The following is a 14310-nucleotide window of genomic DNA, read 5'->3' on the forward strand; positions in this document are numbered from 1 at the left end:
ACCAGTGTGGTGCCTGCTAACAATCGCAGCCTTACTTGCTCCAAATATTTTTTAGATGCTTATGATCTGCACCTTTAAATATCTTTGAAATCCTTTCTTCCCTCACACTTTTGCTTGTACCCCACATTCAAATGAATACCTACCTGAAAACAGTAGCCAAAGTTCCCCTCTCATGCTTTCTGGAATGCCCTTCAGCACAAGGTCTCTGGTTTTCTCTGTCCGATACATACAGACCCCTTGGCCATATTCAGCAAAGTGAATCTTCCAGGCCTGTTCCTTCAAAAACTCTTTTGCCTACAAGCAAAGAAAGGCAGGTATAAAGATGCAGCTTCTCTTTCTAACACTCTGCCCCACTGAAATGCTAACTGCTAAAAAGCTGCAACATCCTAACTTTCCAAGCAAGCAAGAAATAACTTGGCTACAATCAAATTCTTTTCTTAATGGGCTGCCTCCTCCCATTTCTTAGTTTTTATGCCAGCAGACCTTGCTGTTAAAAGAATATTGTTGAAGCAGTTGTACTTAAGAGCAGGCATACAGCCTTTCCTTGATTTACATCCAACTTTGCTTTTTAAACATAGTGCAGTTGGTTTTGTTGGTAAAATGACAGCATGTTTAACACTTTATTTCTGTGAAAAATACTGCCTCTTAACTGTCTGTGGCAGAACGAAACTCTTCTGGGCCAGAAACATGGATTTTAAAGAAAGCATAATTTAACAACTTTTTCCAGTCAGGTACAGCACTCTGAAGTGTATTTTACCAGCTTGGGATTGAACTCCTCAGGCGACCTTCGCCTATACATTGTCATTAAAGCTTGGGTTGCTGTTGGAATGCCATTGTCATTGAGATTGAACTGGCGTTCTCCCTCCGACTCAGAGCTGAGGCTTTTATGAGGACTGGCAGAAATTAAACTACTCGATCTTGTGAACACCTGTAGAAAGCAGTCACAAGCAATAGAGACATGGAGCTGAGCCAGCATCTGGACTTTTTACTTCATTTTACTTCAGAATTATTACATGCCAACGGCTAACAAAAACTGAGCAAATTCAGTCACCCAGGTACTTTCACAGGCTGAGCATATGACAGCGGAAATTAAACCAGTATAGACGAATGAAATTGTTTCCAGTTTCTCAACAGCTACCCCCCCCCCCCAAAAAAAAAGTAATCAAATTATGTAATTACAATTGCTAAGGTAGTGTTAACTTTAAGTAGTTCTGGGCAATTAAATCAGCTCCCTTGGTCTCCAGTCAACATCACAGGATCGTTGACTCCCCAGTTGGCTCCTTGACCGTCCAGAATATCAGACTTATACAAAATACGTATTTATGTATGTGTGCGTACACATACACACATGCTTTTATCTGTATATATGTTCATATAGACATACATTAAAAAAAGTTTGCTCCCCCACTTAAAAAAATGTCCTATAGAAAATTCAACGCTGTCAGATTGTGATTTGGAAGAAAAATATTTTGAAGAGAAAGGATTTTCTGACTTCTAAAGCAACTTTGAAAATTTATCACAGGATGATCTCATATAGCAGTTCACACCAAATGCCTGAAATTTAAATGCATGTCTACCTATGTAGTTTTATTACTAAATATAATAATAATGCTGGCAATTATTAATTTGTGTTTCTAGTTCAATGGGTAGAATATGTAGATCCATTAAGGGCAAAAGGCAAGACAAAGTTTCAGCATTATACAGATATGCAATATATGTCCTGGTATACAAGTACAACACACTAATTACACCTCACTATTCACAAAGTAAAAAAAAATAATCTTACTTTTAAGATTTACATGGCAAACAGGGTAGGGCTACTCAGCACAGTACTAAGGTATGGCTTGGTACAACCGTGGGATGTGAGATCACCTACATAAAACCAAAATGATACACTACAAAACCCTTTTCTGCTTTGAGACCTGATCTGCTAAACTTTGCTGGGTTTAACAAATCAGACAAGGTTGCGATATGAAGCACCTAAATTTCATACATAAAATCTAGGAATTCAGTAGAAGCCTTTATATTCAAAGTGTCTGAGAAACATTTACCTAGTCATATCTTTTAAGAACCATTTACTTTGCACAGATAAATAGGGAGGTGGTTCAGAATAGGGCCATCTGATGTCCAGGACAGATTTATTTGCTTTCAGGGTTTTTTTGAGTGTGTTTTTTGTTGTTTTTTTTTTTTTTTTGTTAGTTCAAACGTTCCAAAATTTGCTAGCAGTGCACATGCAAACTTGCTCAGCTCAAACATCGTATTCTGAAGAATCAAAGGATGAGATTTAGCAGCTAAAGTCTTCTATAAGAAGTTTCATATCAACTGATTATTTCTTCAAATTTTCCAAATTCCACAATTACATTTTGACTTGGACAAGTTGATAGATATTAAACAGTATTATTCATTTAACCAGTTAGTTAACTATGACAGTTTCCTACAAAATTACTGTAATTTCACAACGTGGCAACAGGAGTTAGAGGCGCTCTTCCACAGCAATAGTGATTTCTCTTAGGTCTAACATGGAAAGAACAGATATCCTAATCCTAACATTTTAACTGTTCAGCCTAAGGAAGCTAAAGGCATTAACACAAAAGACATTAATAGAAAACATTTCTGTGTACAAAGGTTTAGCTTTACATAAACTTAAAGGGTTTTCCTGGCTTCTCTCTCTCCATACACCAGTTAAAATCCCTTCTTCTAGTAAACGATTCATGTTGCTCCACATACCTCATCATCTGAGCTGATGTAGCTTCCAGAAATATTTTTTTCCAAGTATATTTTTGAAGTGGTTTGTTGCAGGAAGTCTGAGATCCTCTGTACAAGAAAGTCTCTGTCTTTCAAGTTGGCAAAGAGAAATGTCATTCTGTTTTTCGTGCTGATTGATAATGGGCTAGGCAACACACTGGAGCTGTCTGCCTTTTCCACTATTGTCACCTAAGGAGAAACAGTAGCTACAGCTTAAGATCTTTCATTAATCAAGTTGCTTAGTCTAAGAAAGAATCTCAACACAATAAACCCGCACCCCTTCCTCCTTAGATTGGATCACTATGGACATCCCTCTGCAGGAAAACAGGATTTGGATGCAAGGACTCACAAGTCTGAAAGATGAAGGCTGTCATCCCTCAAAGAGCTGGCTTCAGTACATTCTCCAGTAAAACTCCTTTGAGCTACTTAGTTTATTTTCCTCAGGCTTTATTTTAAAAGAATCAGCAAAACAAAATTTCTTCTGTGGGATGCAGATCTATGGGCTTTCTTATAGGACCTCCAAATCCCTCTCCTGCTCCCCAACACCAGCACAGGCTGAACCAACAGAGACTTTTGCTTACTTTTTATTGCCAATATATGTGAACAAGCCATTTTTGGGACAACGCTCCTGTTCTGCTATACTGTAGTGGCATACTGTGATAACAACTGTCATTGCAACTGTATTTTCACAGTACATAGAAACCTGCAACAAAGGGAAATGAACCCCATGTCTTTCCTTACAAAGGAAAACATCTAACCGTGTGAAGTGGTTTCTGTTTGGCCTTCAATTGTTAGTGAAATCGTCACTAATCTAACTGAACTCCAACGTGTAAACAGTACTCACACCGTAATCTAGTGAGTACAGGGCATCAGTTCCCTGAGCTTTTGGTAAAGCGTATCAGTACAAAGAGATTTTAGGGTTAAGTCATACACTGTGGGTGAATTATGTAACAGCTGTGTGTTATACATTACCAATTATTAGCCTTAAATAAAAAAAAAATCAAGTCTGTGCAGTTCATACATTGAACAAAACAGAAATCACAACCGTAAGTACTTCTAACCAGTGCTTTTATGACTTTAAATAATTCTCTAGGTAATGAAAACCGTCTTACTGCCTTCAGGCTAGAAGAGGGCACATTTCAGTTTACTAGGACCTTTAAGTTTGCTCTTGCTTTTTTTTAACCTTTTTAAAAATAGTGATCAGTGGTAAGGCATTAGTGCTATAATATTAATAACTCTTTAGCTAAAAGGATAGGATAACCATTTTTCACACAACATTTTCTTTGAAGATATATTTGAAGACTGCAATGCACAGCTCAGGTGATAAACCACTTCTCTGTCCTTCCAACTTCCTCTTATGTGTCTGTTAACTGCAAATCTATTAGTTATTAATTTAAAGCACCTTCACTGACAGCATATTGAAAATAGCTAAAAGGTGTTCCTATGTAATTTTTCCGTTCCACTCTAAAACTGCTTGAGTGTTATCAGCACAAAAGACAAGTTTGAGAGGCACAGGGCAGACATTGTGGTAGTCAGCATGCTCTGCTGTCATGAGAGCTGGCATCCACTTATTTCCTATTCAAGTAGAGATGTGCACACATCTATAGTGCTGATCTCGGAGACTGCACCTACTGGGTGCAGTGAGCAGTGCGGTCAGCCACTGAAAAGCGTCTCTTCCGATCATAACTTCTGAATCGATGCTTTGTTATTGTCTCATCTATCAAAACATTTCCAGGATATCAGAATACTGGAATTAGGTTAGGGTCTGGGCCAAAGCTTTAATTAAATAGGAAGCTTCCTTTTAATTATTAAGAGTACTGATCAGTTGTTCTGAGGACTGGTGCTACCCAGTGTGTTACTGTTCTCCTTGCTGGTGCTGAGAGTTCACACAAAAGCACTCATCCCTTCAGCTATTTCTTTCTCTTAAAGCTTTAGAGCTGTTTTGAATCCCATGCTGCTGCAGCTGTGGTTATCAAAAGCAGCTGATAAATATGCATCCAGGAAAAGAGGTCTTGTTAAATACACTTTGTTCTCCTCCACTTTACCTGGAGGACTGTCGTTGCCTTGGCGTTCCAGACAAACAGTGCAACCATAATCTAATGTCTCTTCTCAAATAACCAAAGTCATCGCAACACACTGTGGAGAAGCTGTACTTCAAAGTTACCAAACAAAGGCCATTTGTTTTTACTCTTGATGATTTGTGGGGGAAAACAGTGCCTTGAAATACTCCACAGTTCTTCAGTCAAGCCAAACTGTCCTTGGTTACATCAGCTTTGCTACTATTTCCAAGACTTACTTTACACATTTTTCCATGAACCCACAAATCAAGTCAATCAAAAAAACTCCCCAACATAATTTTTTTTTACTGCATCAGTCTTAAAATACTGTTTACTGAATACATGTTTTAAGCAGCCAGCTTTAAAAAAGGGAAGCACACCAACTTGTAAAATGCTGACAAATGTTTTCCATACACAGGAATAAATGGTTGCAAGTCTGTATGAAAAGAAAATTCCAATCTTTAGGATTATGAATCTTTTCTTACATTTGACAAAAGCAAATTTTATCTGACAGATTCTTTAATAGAAGGTCCACTCATTAGTCTAGGAAGTTTTATCGTCTGTGCCTCCCTGTGAGGCACAAAAATCATACCATGGGGCTGTAAATCAGAATATAAGTTACAGAAGAGGAAGGACTCATGAGGGTTGTAAAAACTGACAGAGAAAGCTCCCTGTGAATTTTAGTAGTAGGAACTTTGAACTAAGACACACAGTCATTAAATATTACTTAGAAAAAATCAGAGTAGTATGCTCACAAGAGATTAAAGGGATGAAAAGAGGCTTTTCTCCAATGAGAAAAACATCAAAGCTAGAATGCAATTTCCAACAGGATATTGCCTTATTATTTGCCCTGTAAATTTACAAATACTTACCTCTCGAAGAGGGATAATAAGGCTGCACAAGTTCTCGTCTTTACTAGTAAAGCAAATGTAGTTTGTAGAAACAAACATCTGACCCAAAATATGCATTTTGTTGAATGGAGTCCAGAGAGTACAGTCTGTGTGTCCATCTAATTTCTCATCCTTGGGAAGTCGGAACAATGCACGGTATCGCTCACTCTTTGCTCGGGCATCAAGATCCCTAAAAAAAACCCAAAAAACACATCACAGAAAGCTTTTCTTGTTTTAAGAAATACATAATACATTTTAAGATATAGTTTACAGAAATCATTGCAAGCTACCTGCAACATACCACTCAGTTAAACACTGAGTGTACAGCAAAACAGTGGAAACAGTTTGCATATAGGGAATGTGTAGTCTTCACTGCTGGAAGATTCTAAAACTACTTGAAAAGAAAATCTGCCATGAATGACAGATACATCGATTGTGATTTCTCGGAGAAGACAGGCTGGATCATCTTTTCATATTCAGTCCTACTTTCTGCGAATATATACAGTGAATCCATTTATTATTAAATAACACATGACTCCGTTCAATACTACACCAAAAATGCTTCTTTGAGGCTTATTTATTAACATGATGGAATCCTCGAGGATAGAGTTTGTTAACAATTTCAAGACTTAGTGTTGATAATGCATTCAGTGCAAAACACTGAACAGTTAGAAAGACAAATCTAAGTGACATAATGCATGTCAGGTGTCACTAAGTAATGAAAAATCAAAAGCAGCACTGGTTACAATTCTGTATGTTCACATGATCAACATAAATAATGAAAAAATTAACAAGAAACTATCAAATCGCAGTATGGTATCTATAAAGGAAGCAGAAACACTTTCCAAATAATTTTTCAGCGCTTACAAAAAATGACATAAAATTCTCTCTCTGTTACCTAAAGTAAGTTCTAGATAAAATTCATCACCTAGCGTAATTTTTCGATTCCCGTTATAGGGCCAAGTATGCATGTTAGACACATGTTTTAATAACACTTCAATCGCTTTGCTACCTTCCCCTGGTAACATAAAAGGCCCTTACAACAGATACCTAATGCAGCCAGTGTCAAGAGATATGTTAATGAGCTTCTGAACAAATGAGAATTTGGCTCAAATATGTTTCTTTTATTTTTGTAACACACTCGTATTCAAATGTTTTCCCTTTCTTATTTCAAACAGGAAACCAAGTAATCATATTTAAAGAATTATTCACATTTTGCCACTGCTGGAATCAATCATTCCTTTTGGAGTAACGATAAATGGCAGCAACATTAAAAAACTTTCAGATAAAATCCTGCGAGTAAAAGGACTGAGGAGAAATAAATAACTGAGAACCAGTGCTACCTACCGTTTTAGCGCAGATACTTTTTTGGGTGATTTCTTTTTCAGTTTGGGTAATGACCTATCTTGTTCAAATCCCTCATTGTCCAAAAGCTGTCGCATAGCTATATTGGCAAGCTGTTCCATGAGTTTAAAGGTCTCACTGATATTAAGGAATACTGAGAAGAAATGTTCACTTGACCTTGTGCTCACTTTGATCATATCAGGGAAGAGCAGTGTTGCATTCTTCTCAAGTTGAGTGATATCGACCCAGCGGATAACTAACTTTGCTGAACAGATTAAAAAAAAAATAAATTCAGTACAAAAATCAGCATATTCAAAACCATTTACCTTCCTCTTCCTATAAAATGTATTCAGCTGAAATTTTCTTGCATCTTGAAAAGCAGGGAGAGCATAAATAGACCCAGCTTGTACAAACAAACTATGATCACTTGACAAACAGCAAACAGCAGAGTTTAAATATCCTTTACTTCTGTGCAGGACACTACACAAAAGCATTACAAAGCTAGGAGGGCTAACATAATCTGTCATTGCCACAGCATGCACTCAGACTCTGATGCCCTCTTTTCCTGTGGAAGCAAAGACACATAGTCTAAACACATCAGACAGGCTTACGTTAAAAATTTCACACATTACAGTAATGGCAAAACCTTGGCTCTTCTTCCAACACTGCTACGGGTTAGGATATTGTCCTTAAAACAGGAACTAAATCTACATTTATTTTTGTCAAAATAAAAAAAAAAAGCAAAAAAAAAAGCAGCAAGCAGCCAGTCATTCACTAGGGTATGCCTACACAGCTAAACAGAAAGACTTGGGATTGCTCCACACAGCTTAGAATTAACTCCCTCTGGAGCAGACTGCATCCACACTGTAGTTTTTGATCCTGGGTCTGCTCTGAACCCTTTGTGATGCTCTGGTGTTGTACAAGAAATAAATGTACTATTTGAGGTTGCAAAATCTGCCAGAGTAGTACTGGAGGACTGTGTAAGAGCAGAAGTCATCAAAACTGGTGTGATCTCATCCCTATTCCCTTTTGGACACAATCCCTGAAGTGAAACATGCATCTAAACTATGCCCAAGTATTGTTTTACAGAGAACTACTCTAAGAAACACAAACCAAACAAGGGAACAAGCACACAGTCCGGCAGCATGACAGTCAGGAAACTGCCCCCTGCTCCTCTTTTCCTCAGCAACATCTTTGCACCCCCAATGGTTCAGCAGGTGAACAGTAACAAACCACAGATTTCCTAACAGTTCTTAGATGCACAGACCACCACTCCACTGTAAAACGTACCTTCCCTGCCCATGAGGAAAGAGTAAAAGCAAAGGTGATTAATGCTGAGATACACCCAGCCCTGACGGGGAACCTTCCCCTTCCAGTAACTGCAGGAGTAGTAGTTCACTAATTTCTCTTCTTCCGGCATCCCAAAGAGCTTGTGAAATTTTACTATGGCTTCCTTAAATTTTTCTGTATCGTCATCCTCCTTGATGCCATTGATTTTGTTGTACTCAGCGATGATGCCCTAGTAGGGAGTGAAAGAAGCACACAGCAGGTTAGTTGCCATGGGGTATCAGATATCCTTATCACCACTGCTGTCTGGGCCGGAGGCCACAACAGCTACTGCAATGTCAAGAGTCTTTTGCTTATGTCTCAAGCTTCTGCTCATTCTTTTGCCTATATATTTATTTACTATATTCAAGTTTTTCTGATGTCCTTGCTCCCTACCGGGCCTATGTCAAAAGCAACCAAAGACCAACCACTTGCCAGTACCCTGTTTTAAATTAACTAGCCTATCTCAAATACTCCTAACAACCTTGTAAAGCACCTATGAATTGTAATATTTTCACCTTCCGAGAAAATATGCTCCCTGAGGAGACAGGGATAGGATTTAACCAGAAAATTTTCTTAAAAAAAGAAAGAAAAAAGGATCTGTTACTCATTAGGGGAAATATCAAACAACTTTTATGACCCCTCCTAGTGGACCTCGAGCAAAAGAGAAAAGCAAGAGGAAAAAAGGAAATCTCCTATTAGATTAACTGGCAGGATGGAAAAATCATTCACTTTCAGGTGCAGAAGACCATCATCAAATTTCAAGTGGCAGCAGTCTGGCGAAAAGCTGCTTTTTGATGCCTCAAAGACCACGGTACTTTTCCTTCTGTTCTATACTGAAGTTCTGGTCTATTCGCTTATTTTCCCCGGTTTCTTTTATGCCTCTTCTCTATTGCCTTCTGTATTAAAGTTATAAAAAGGAAAGTGACTTCTTGCCTTCAGATTGCTCATTATTTACATGGAAAGCAGAGTATAAGACAGCAAATCATCATTCACATTAAGTATTTGTCCAACCCTAAAAAAATAACAATTTCCTTAAATTGTCACAAGACAGATGTCTTCTCGTGGAAGGTGTTTCCATGATCATCTATGGCCCTCATACCTGATTCACCAGTAAAACACAACCAGGGATTAGGACAGTTGGCTTACTACATGAAATGTTAAAAAGAGGAATGAGACAAAGCCAGTGCTAAGAATACACAGCAAGCAAGTACAGTAATATTGCTTACAACCAATCTCCTACCAAAATATTTATTTTTAGATAATTCTTAGTGTGGATAAAGTACTTTTTACCAGTATAGCTACTATCTCTCCTATAAGGAAAAAAGTAATTCGGGTAAAACTGACCAAAAAAAAACCCCCAACTCCAAAAAACAAACCAACCAACCCATTCAACCAGTAACTGCTAACAACTATATGAATTGTAAATGCCAACACTACAGATTTAACTACACAGAAGAGGGTAAGGAGACATTACACGATGAGTGCGTGGAAAAAATATAAATAATTAAAGCTTTGCACTGGAAAAGCAGTTACATAGAAAACTGTCAAAGTTTAAAACAGAAGCAACAGTGCAATTAATTTTAGAACATACAATGTTTGAAGCCCTGCCTATAGTTTTTATGTATCTACATATATTTTAAATACACTGCTATAGTTATTTACGTGCACTAATCCCAGTTTCCCTAATTTTTACACACATGCTGTTACTTAGAATGTGGCTTTCCTTCAAAAAAGGTGGAGCAGCCTGGGACTATCAGGTCAAACTTGTTTAGAGTTCACATCAGTTTTCCTTTCACAGTCACATTTATCATTAACAACATTTATAATAACATATTTAACTACCTGTATTTTTCCTCTGACAAATGTATTTATGTCATTCTCATTTTCAAAGATTGAAAGAGTTTGCAACAAATTCTGTTCAAGCCATTCCCAGTGTTCAGTGATTTCCTTCCTTGAGCAACCTGTATATAAAAAAAAAAACACCCCAAAAGTCACAAAATAAATAATTCATGTCAATGTCCTCTTAATAATGAGCAAAAGACTAATAAGACTCGCCAGTAACTGGAGATGCAATATTTCACCAGGTGCTGTGTCCCTGGAAATTCCAAAATTTTCTCCCATAGTCTTTGATTTCATAATAAATAGGTAGCAAACTTAAAGATTATTCTGTGAGAAGCACAAGCTACTTATGTCAGTATCATGAACAAGAATCCCCTCACTTAGAATTCTAACAATAACGACACCAAGCTGCCCAACGTCACATTAAAGAGTTAGCAAAGGTATTACCTGCATCTGATGGGAACTGACAAAAATGCCCAACAGCTATATATTCCACCATTGTTCCCTAATTCTTCACCATTACATATATTTATAAATTATGAAACAATTATAAAATTCTGAGAGTAAAAGCTGAAAAGGATCATTTTCCTGACAAGCCTATTACAATGTCTCCTCCTCAAAAGAACAGTGCTGAAAGACCTTTAGGAAAGCTGTATCTTTTCAGGGGAAGAGGGTTGTCAGAGGTGGTTACTTTTAACGATAAAATAAACCAAGCTTTGATGACCCTAGTTTGCTTAGGAGACTAAAAGGGCTCAAGTGACATATCTTTGATACTGAGGAATCAGCATACATGTAGTCTGTAAAGTGATACAGAAAAGCAATAAAAAAAGCTTCTTGTACGAACGAGAGTTTAGATATGCAAATTTTTTGATTCTACTTTACTTGAGATGGATTGTAATAAATACAACTTCCATTTTGACCCCATTCTCAACATCTTGCAGAACAAAGTTGCTGGTGCTCTTCAGAATCCCTGTGCCCACTTTGAAGCAAGGATAATTCAAGCACTCACAAAAAATTGTTCCCCCCAAAAAGGATATTGAGGGAATTACCGGGCCACTGAACACATTTTGAGAAAACAAACATTACATGTTCACACAGGAACACCTGTACCTGAAGCTTGATTAAAAGTACCCCAATCCAGGCACAAAACAGCATCAGTACTACGTCATCTTTTCATCAAACCAGATCTGGCTCGTTTCACTCAGAACTAGCAAATAAATGTACCTACCTGCTAACTAATGCCTACAGACCCCAACCAAGCGAAGGGGCTCATGTGAAGCCACCATTAGAAAAAGGCTGAATTGCAAGCTGTTGCTAATACCGGCTTCAGCTCCACTACAGGCACAAATTGTCACATGCCTGTGCGTAAGCGTTTCCATGGTTTGCAGAAGAATTCAATGCAACAATCTCGAATACATACCAAACAGTCGTTTTCCTTATTGTTCAGCTACAAATGATGGGGGAAAATATTCTTTCTACAGAATACAGTAAGAGCTTTACACAACTCCAATGAAAGCAACAGAATGCAAAATTCTGTGCAACTTCCATGGGAATTTAACAACTCTAGCTGTAGCATGGATACATAAATCATGTTGCAGAACAGCTTGCATATGTAACCAATATTTCAGAACCACAAGTGATTTCCACTGCTGCTTCTCCTTAAAACTACTGGATGCAACCAGAACTTTCTGGAACTCAGGAGGTGGTCTGAAGACTAATTTCTTCTTGGCTTTTACACCGCTGTCAAAAGCAATGATGAAATACATGAGCTATGTATATAAAACTAGACTATCATCAGAAAAATTCCTCGTCTCTTGAACAGCAGTGACAAGCAGGGCAGACACTATTATGATGAACTATTTCTTAAAGCTGTCTATTTCTTGTTTGCGGTTCATAAATTATTTTTCATCCTTCCTTATTAAGCAGCTTTGGTTGATTATTCTCAACCTGTAACAAACCACCTCATTGTTTCCGTTGCTGTTTCTCTCCACTATGTTACTGTTTACTCTCCCAGTCTCATCTACAGCAGATCATGCAATCAGGCCAAAACCCGCAACGCAGTTCTCATCAATTTAACATCACAGTCATCTTTCTCTTTGCTTTGCTCACTCAGGATTAAAAACCACTTTTCCGGCAATGCTTTACACTACAGGTCTATTTTAACTCTGTTACTGGCAATTCTTTGCCTGTCTTGCATATTAGAAGCATTCTCCACTCTGCCATCATTGGCCTTTTAGGTAAATCAAGCAATACCTTTAACTCTCAGGGAAGGGAAAAAACATTTAACGCTGCACGTTGGAATACAGACCCTCAAGAGTGGCAGGAAATAAAAGGCAAAACGGCTGCAATGTGTAGAGTAGGCTACTAATCACTCCTTCCCTTCCTCTAAGTGGTACGCTCAGCTTATGGTATGCTCCATGTCTGAAACCGTGTAGTGCTGGCCAGCATCCCTGGCAGACCAAGCTATTCTCCTTGGCCTTCATGGAGGAAAGTAATAAACGTGTTAAACAGAAGTTGAGAGCTAAGAGAGGTCTAGACAGGAAAAGCTGGAAGGAGGAAGGATGCATGGTGCTGGAGAGAGGATGAGAAGGGCCAATTGCCTGGCAGGTAGGATGGAGTAACAGCATGATCAACACGGGAATGTCTCTGGGTGTCAAGGTTAGGTTTCTACCATCTGGGTTGGTTTGTCTAAGCTACGAGGTGAAGGTACAGAGGGAACGTGACCAAGTTCAGGACTGAGAAAAAAATTAAGAAGTCATATAAACATGCTTTCAAACACATTCAGAAGTATAATCTCAGTATTGTTTCAGTCAGTGCTTGAGGAACAGGAATGGCTTAACTTGAGACATATGATGAGACTGTCACATCTGGTCTTCTCCTCCAAGTAGATACTTACCCGAGACGTTTATCTGTCAGCCTGCACTGCTGCCATTAACAGAATGCACTGCAAGAGAACCTGTAACACTTCAGAGAGCCTAAAATTGTCCTTGCAGGCTCAGGAGTGGACTGGCAAAACCTCAGTTTGTGCAGAAAGGGGGGAGAAAATAGCTACAGCTAGTAAACTCAACAGCATTCTAACAAAAGCTTGTAGCTTTGTTAACCAAAGCTCACGGGCTTTTCTGAAAACCTTTTACGAGGCATGTAATAAAATTTCAGTGTTGGTGCTTTAAAATAATCCATAATTCATTTTTTTATATGTAAAATACAGATTCAGAAACTTCTATGAAAATACATATAATTAGCATTACCACAAAACCCCTACAGCAACGGTTCTAGACCTGATAAACACACAAAGCCACAGTAAGAATGACTGATTTTACAGGTGGAGAACAATCTAAAAAAGTTGTTCATTTCCAAACTGAATTTACACATGCCATCATTCTTCCCCCTAAATTGAGCACTAGCAGATTGGGGATGGACACTGACATGGGACACAGAAGGGCTATTGCAATATGCAAAGCTGCTGACATACAACAGTTTGGATTCTTAGACCATTAGAAAATTAATATGCTTAAAACTGATCTTGAAAAGTTACCAAGAACATCTTTCCAGTATAGTTCAATAGACAGAACTCTAACCCAGAACATCTTCAACGCAACTCTGCACTGGAGAAAGAGCTCTTGACCAGCCTCCATTACAAAGCTAGAAAGCCTCAGATCTACCTGCTAGCATTCTCATACAGCCTAGGTCAGTAGAGTTAATACTCAAGAAAATTCACATTCAAAATTATTTATAAACAAATCTGGGGTCTAAACATAACTTAAGTCATTTTAGAGCAACCAAAACCCCTTGGATCGTTTTTTACCCTCTGAAAAGTCTTGTACAGAACAAGACCTAATGTCATGCAGCATGAACGATCCAGGAAACAATCACATTTCTTCATGTCACTCTGTATAGCTACTTACTGAAGATGGAGATTATTGCTCTATGGAAGGCAGAGGACAATATGAAACATTTTGTAAAACTAAGAGATTACAAGCACCAAATCACCAGCAGTCTACCCCTAGGGAACAGGGAGGGACAGCTGTACAATGTAGGACAAATCAAACAGCCAAACCCCTTAGTAACCTGTATAATTGTAACACCCCTTATCAGTTCAGAAGGAA

At 38.2% G+C, this 14310-nt stretch overlaps 1 protein-coding gene across 4 annotated transcripts in view; it reads right to left on the bottom strand.

Moving 5' to 3' along the window:
• TBC1D9 (TBC1 domain family member 9) overlaps positions 1–14310 on the bottom strand; it is a 55444-nt gene that overhangs the window by 22699 nt on the left and 18435 nt on the right. For all 4 annotated transcript variants that reach the window (XM_040580856.1, XM_040580787.1, XM_040580702.1 and 1 more), the window contains exons 3-9: positions 10208–10326; positions 8327–8555; positions 7040–7301; positions 5675–5882; positions 2728–2934; positions 758–928; positions 144–294 (exon numbers count right to left, since the gene is read on the bottom strand). In XM_040580856.1, the coding sequence (XP_040436790.1) occupies positions 144–294; positions 758–928; positions 2728–2934; positions 5675–5882; positions 7040–7301; positions 8327–8555; positions 10208–10326 (1347 nt within the window). The remainder of the gene's footprint in view (positions 1–143; positions 295–757; positions 929–2727; positions 2935–5674; positions 5883–7039; positions 7302–8326; positions 8556–10207; positions 10327–14310) is intronic.

Source organism: Falco naumanni, chromosome 1, assembly GCF_017639655.2.
Source record: "Falco naumanni isolate bFalNau1 chromosome 1, bFalNau1.pat, whole genome shotgun sequence".
NCBI classification, from domain to species: Eukaryota; Metazoa; Chordata; class Aves; order Falconiformes; family Falconidae; genus Falco; species Falco naumanni.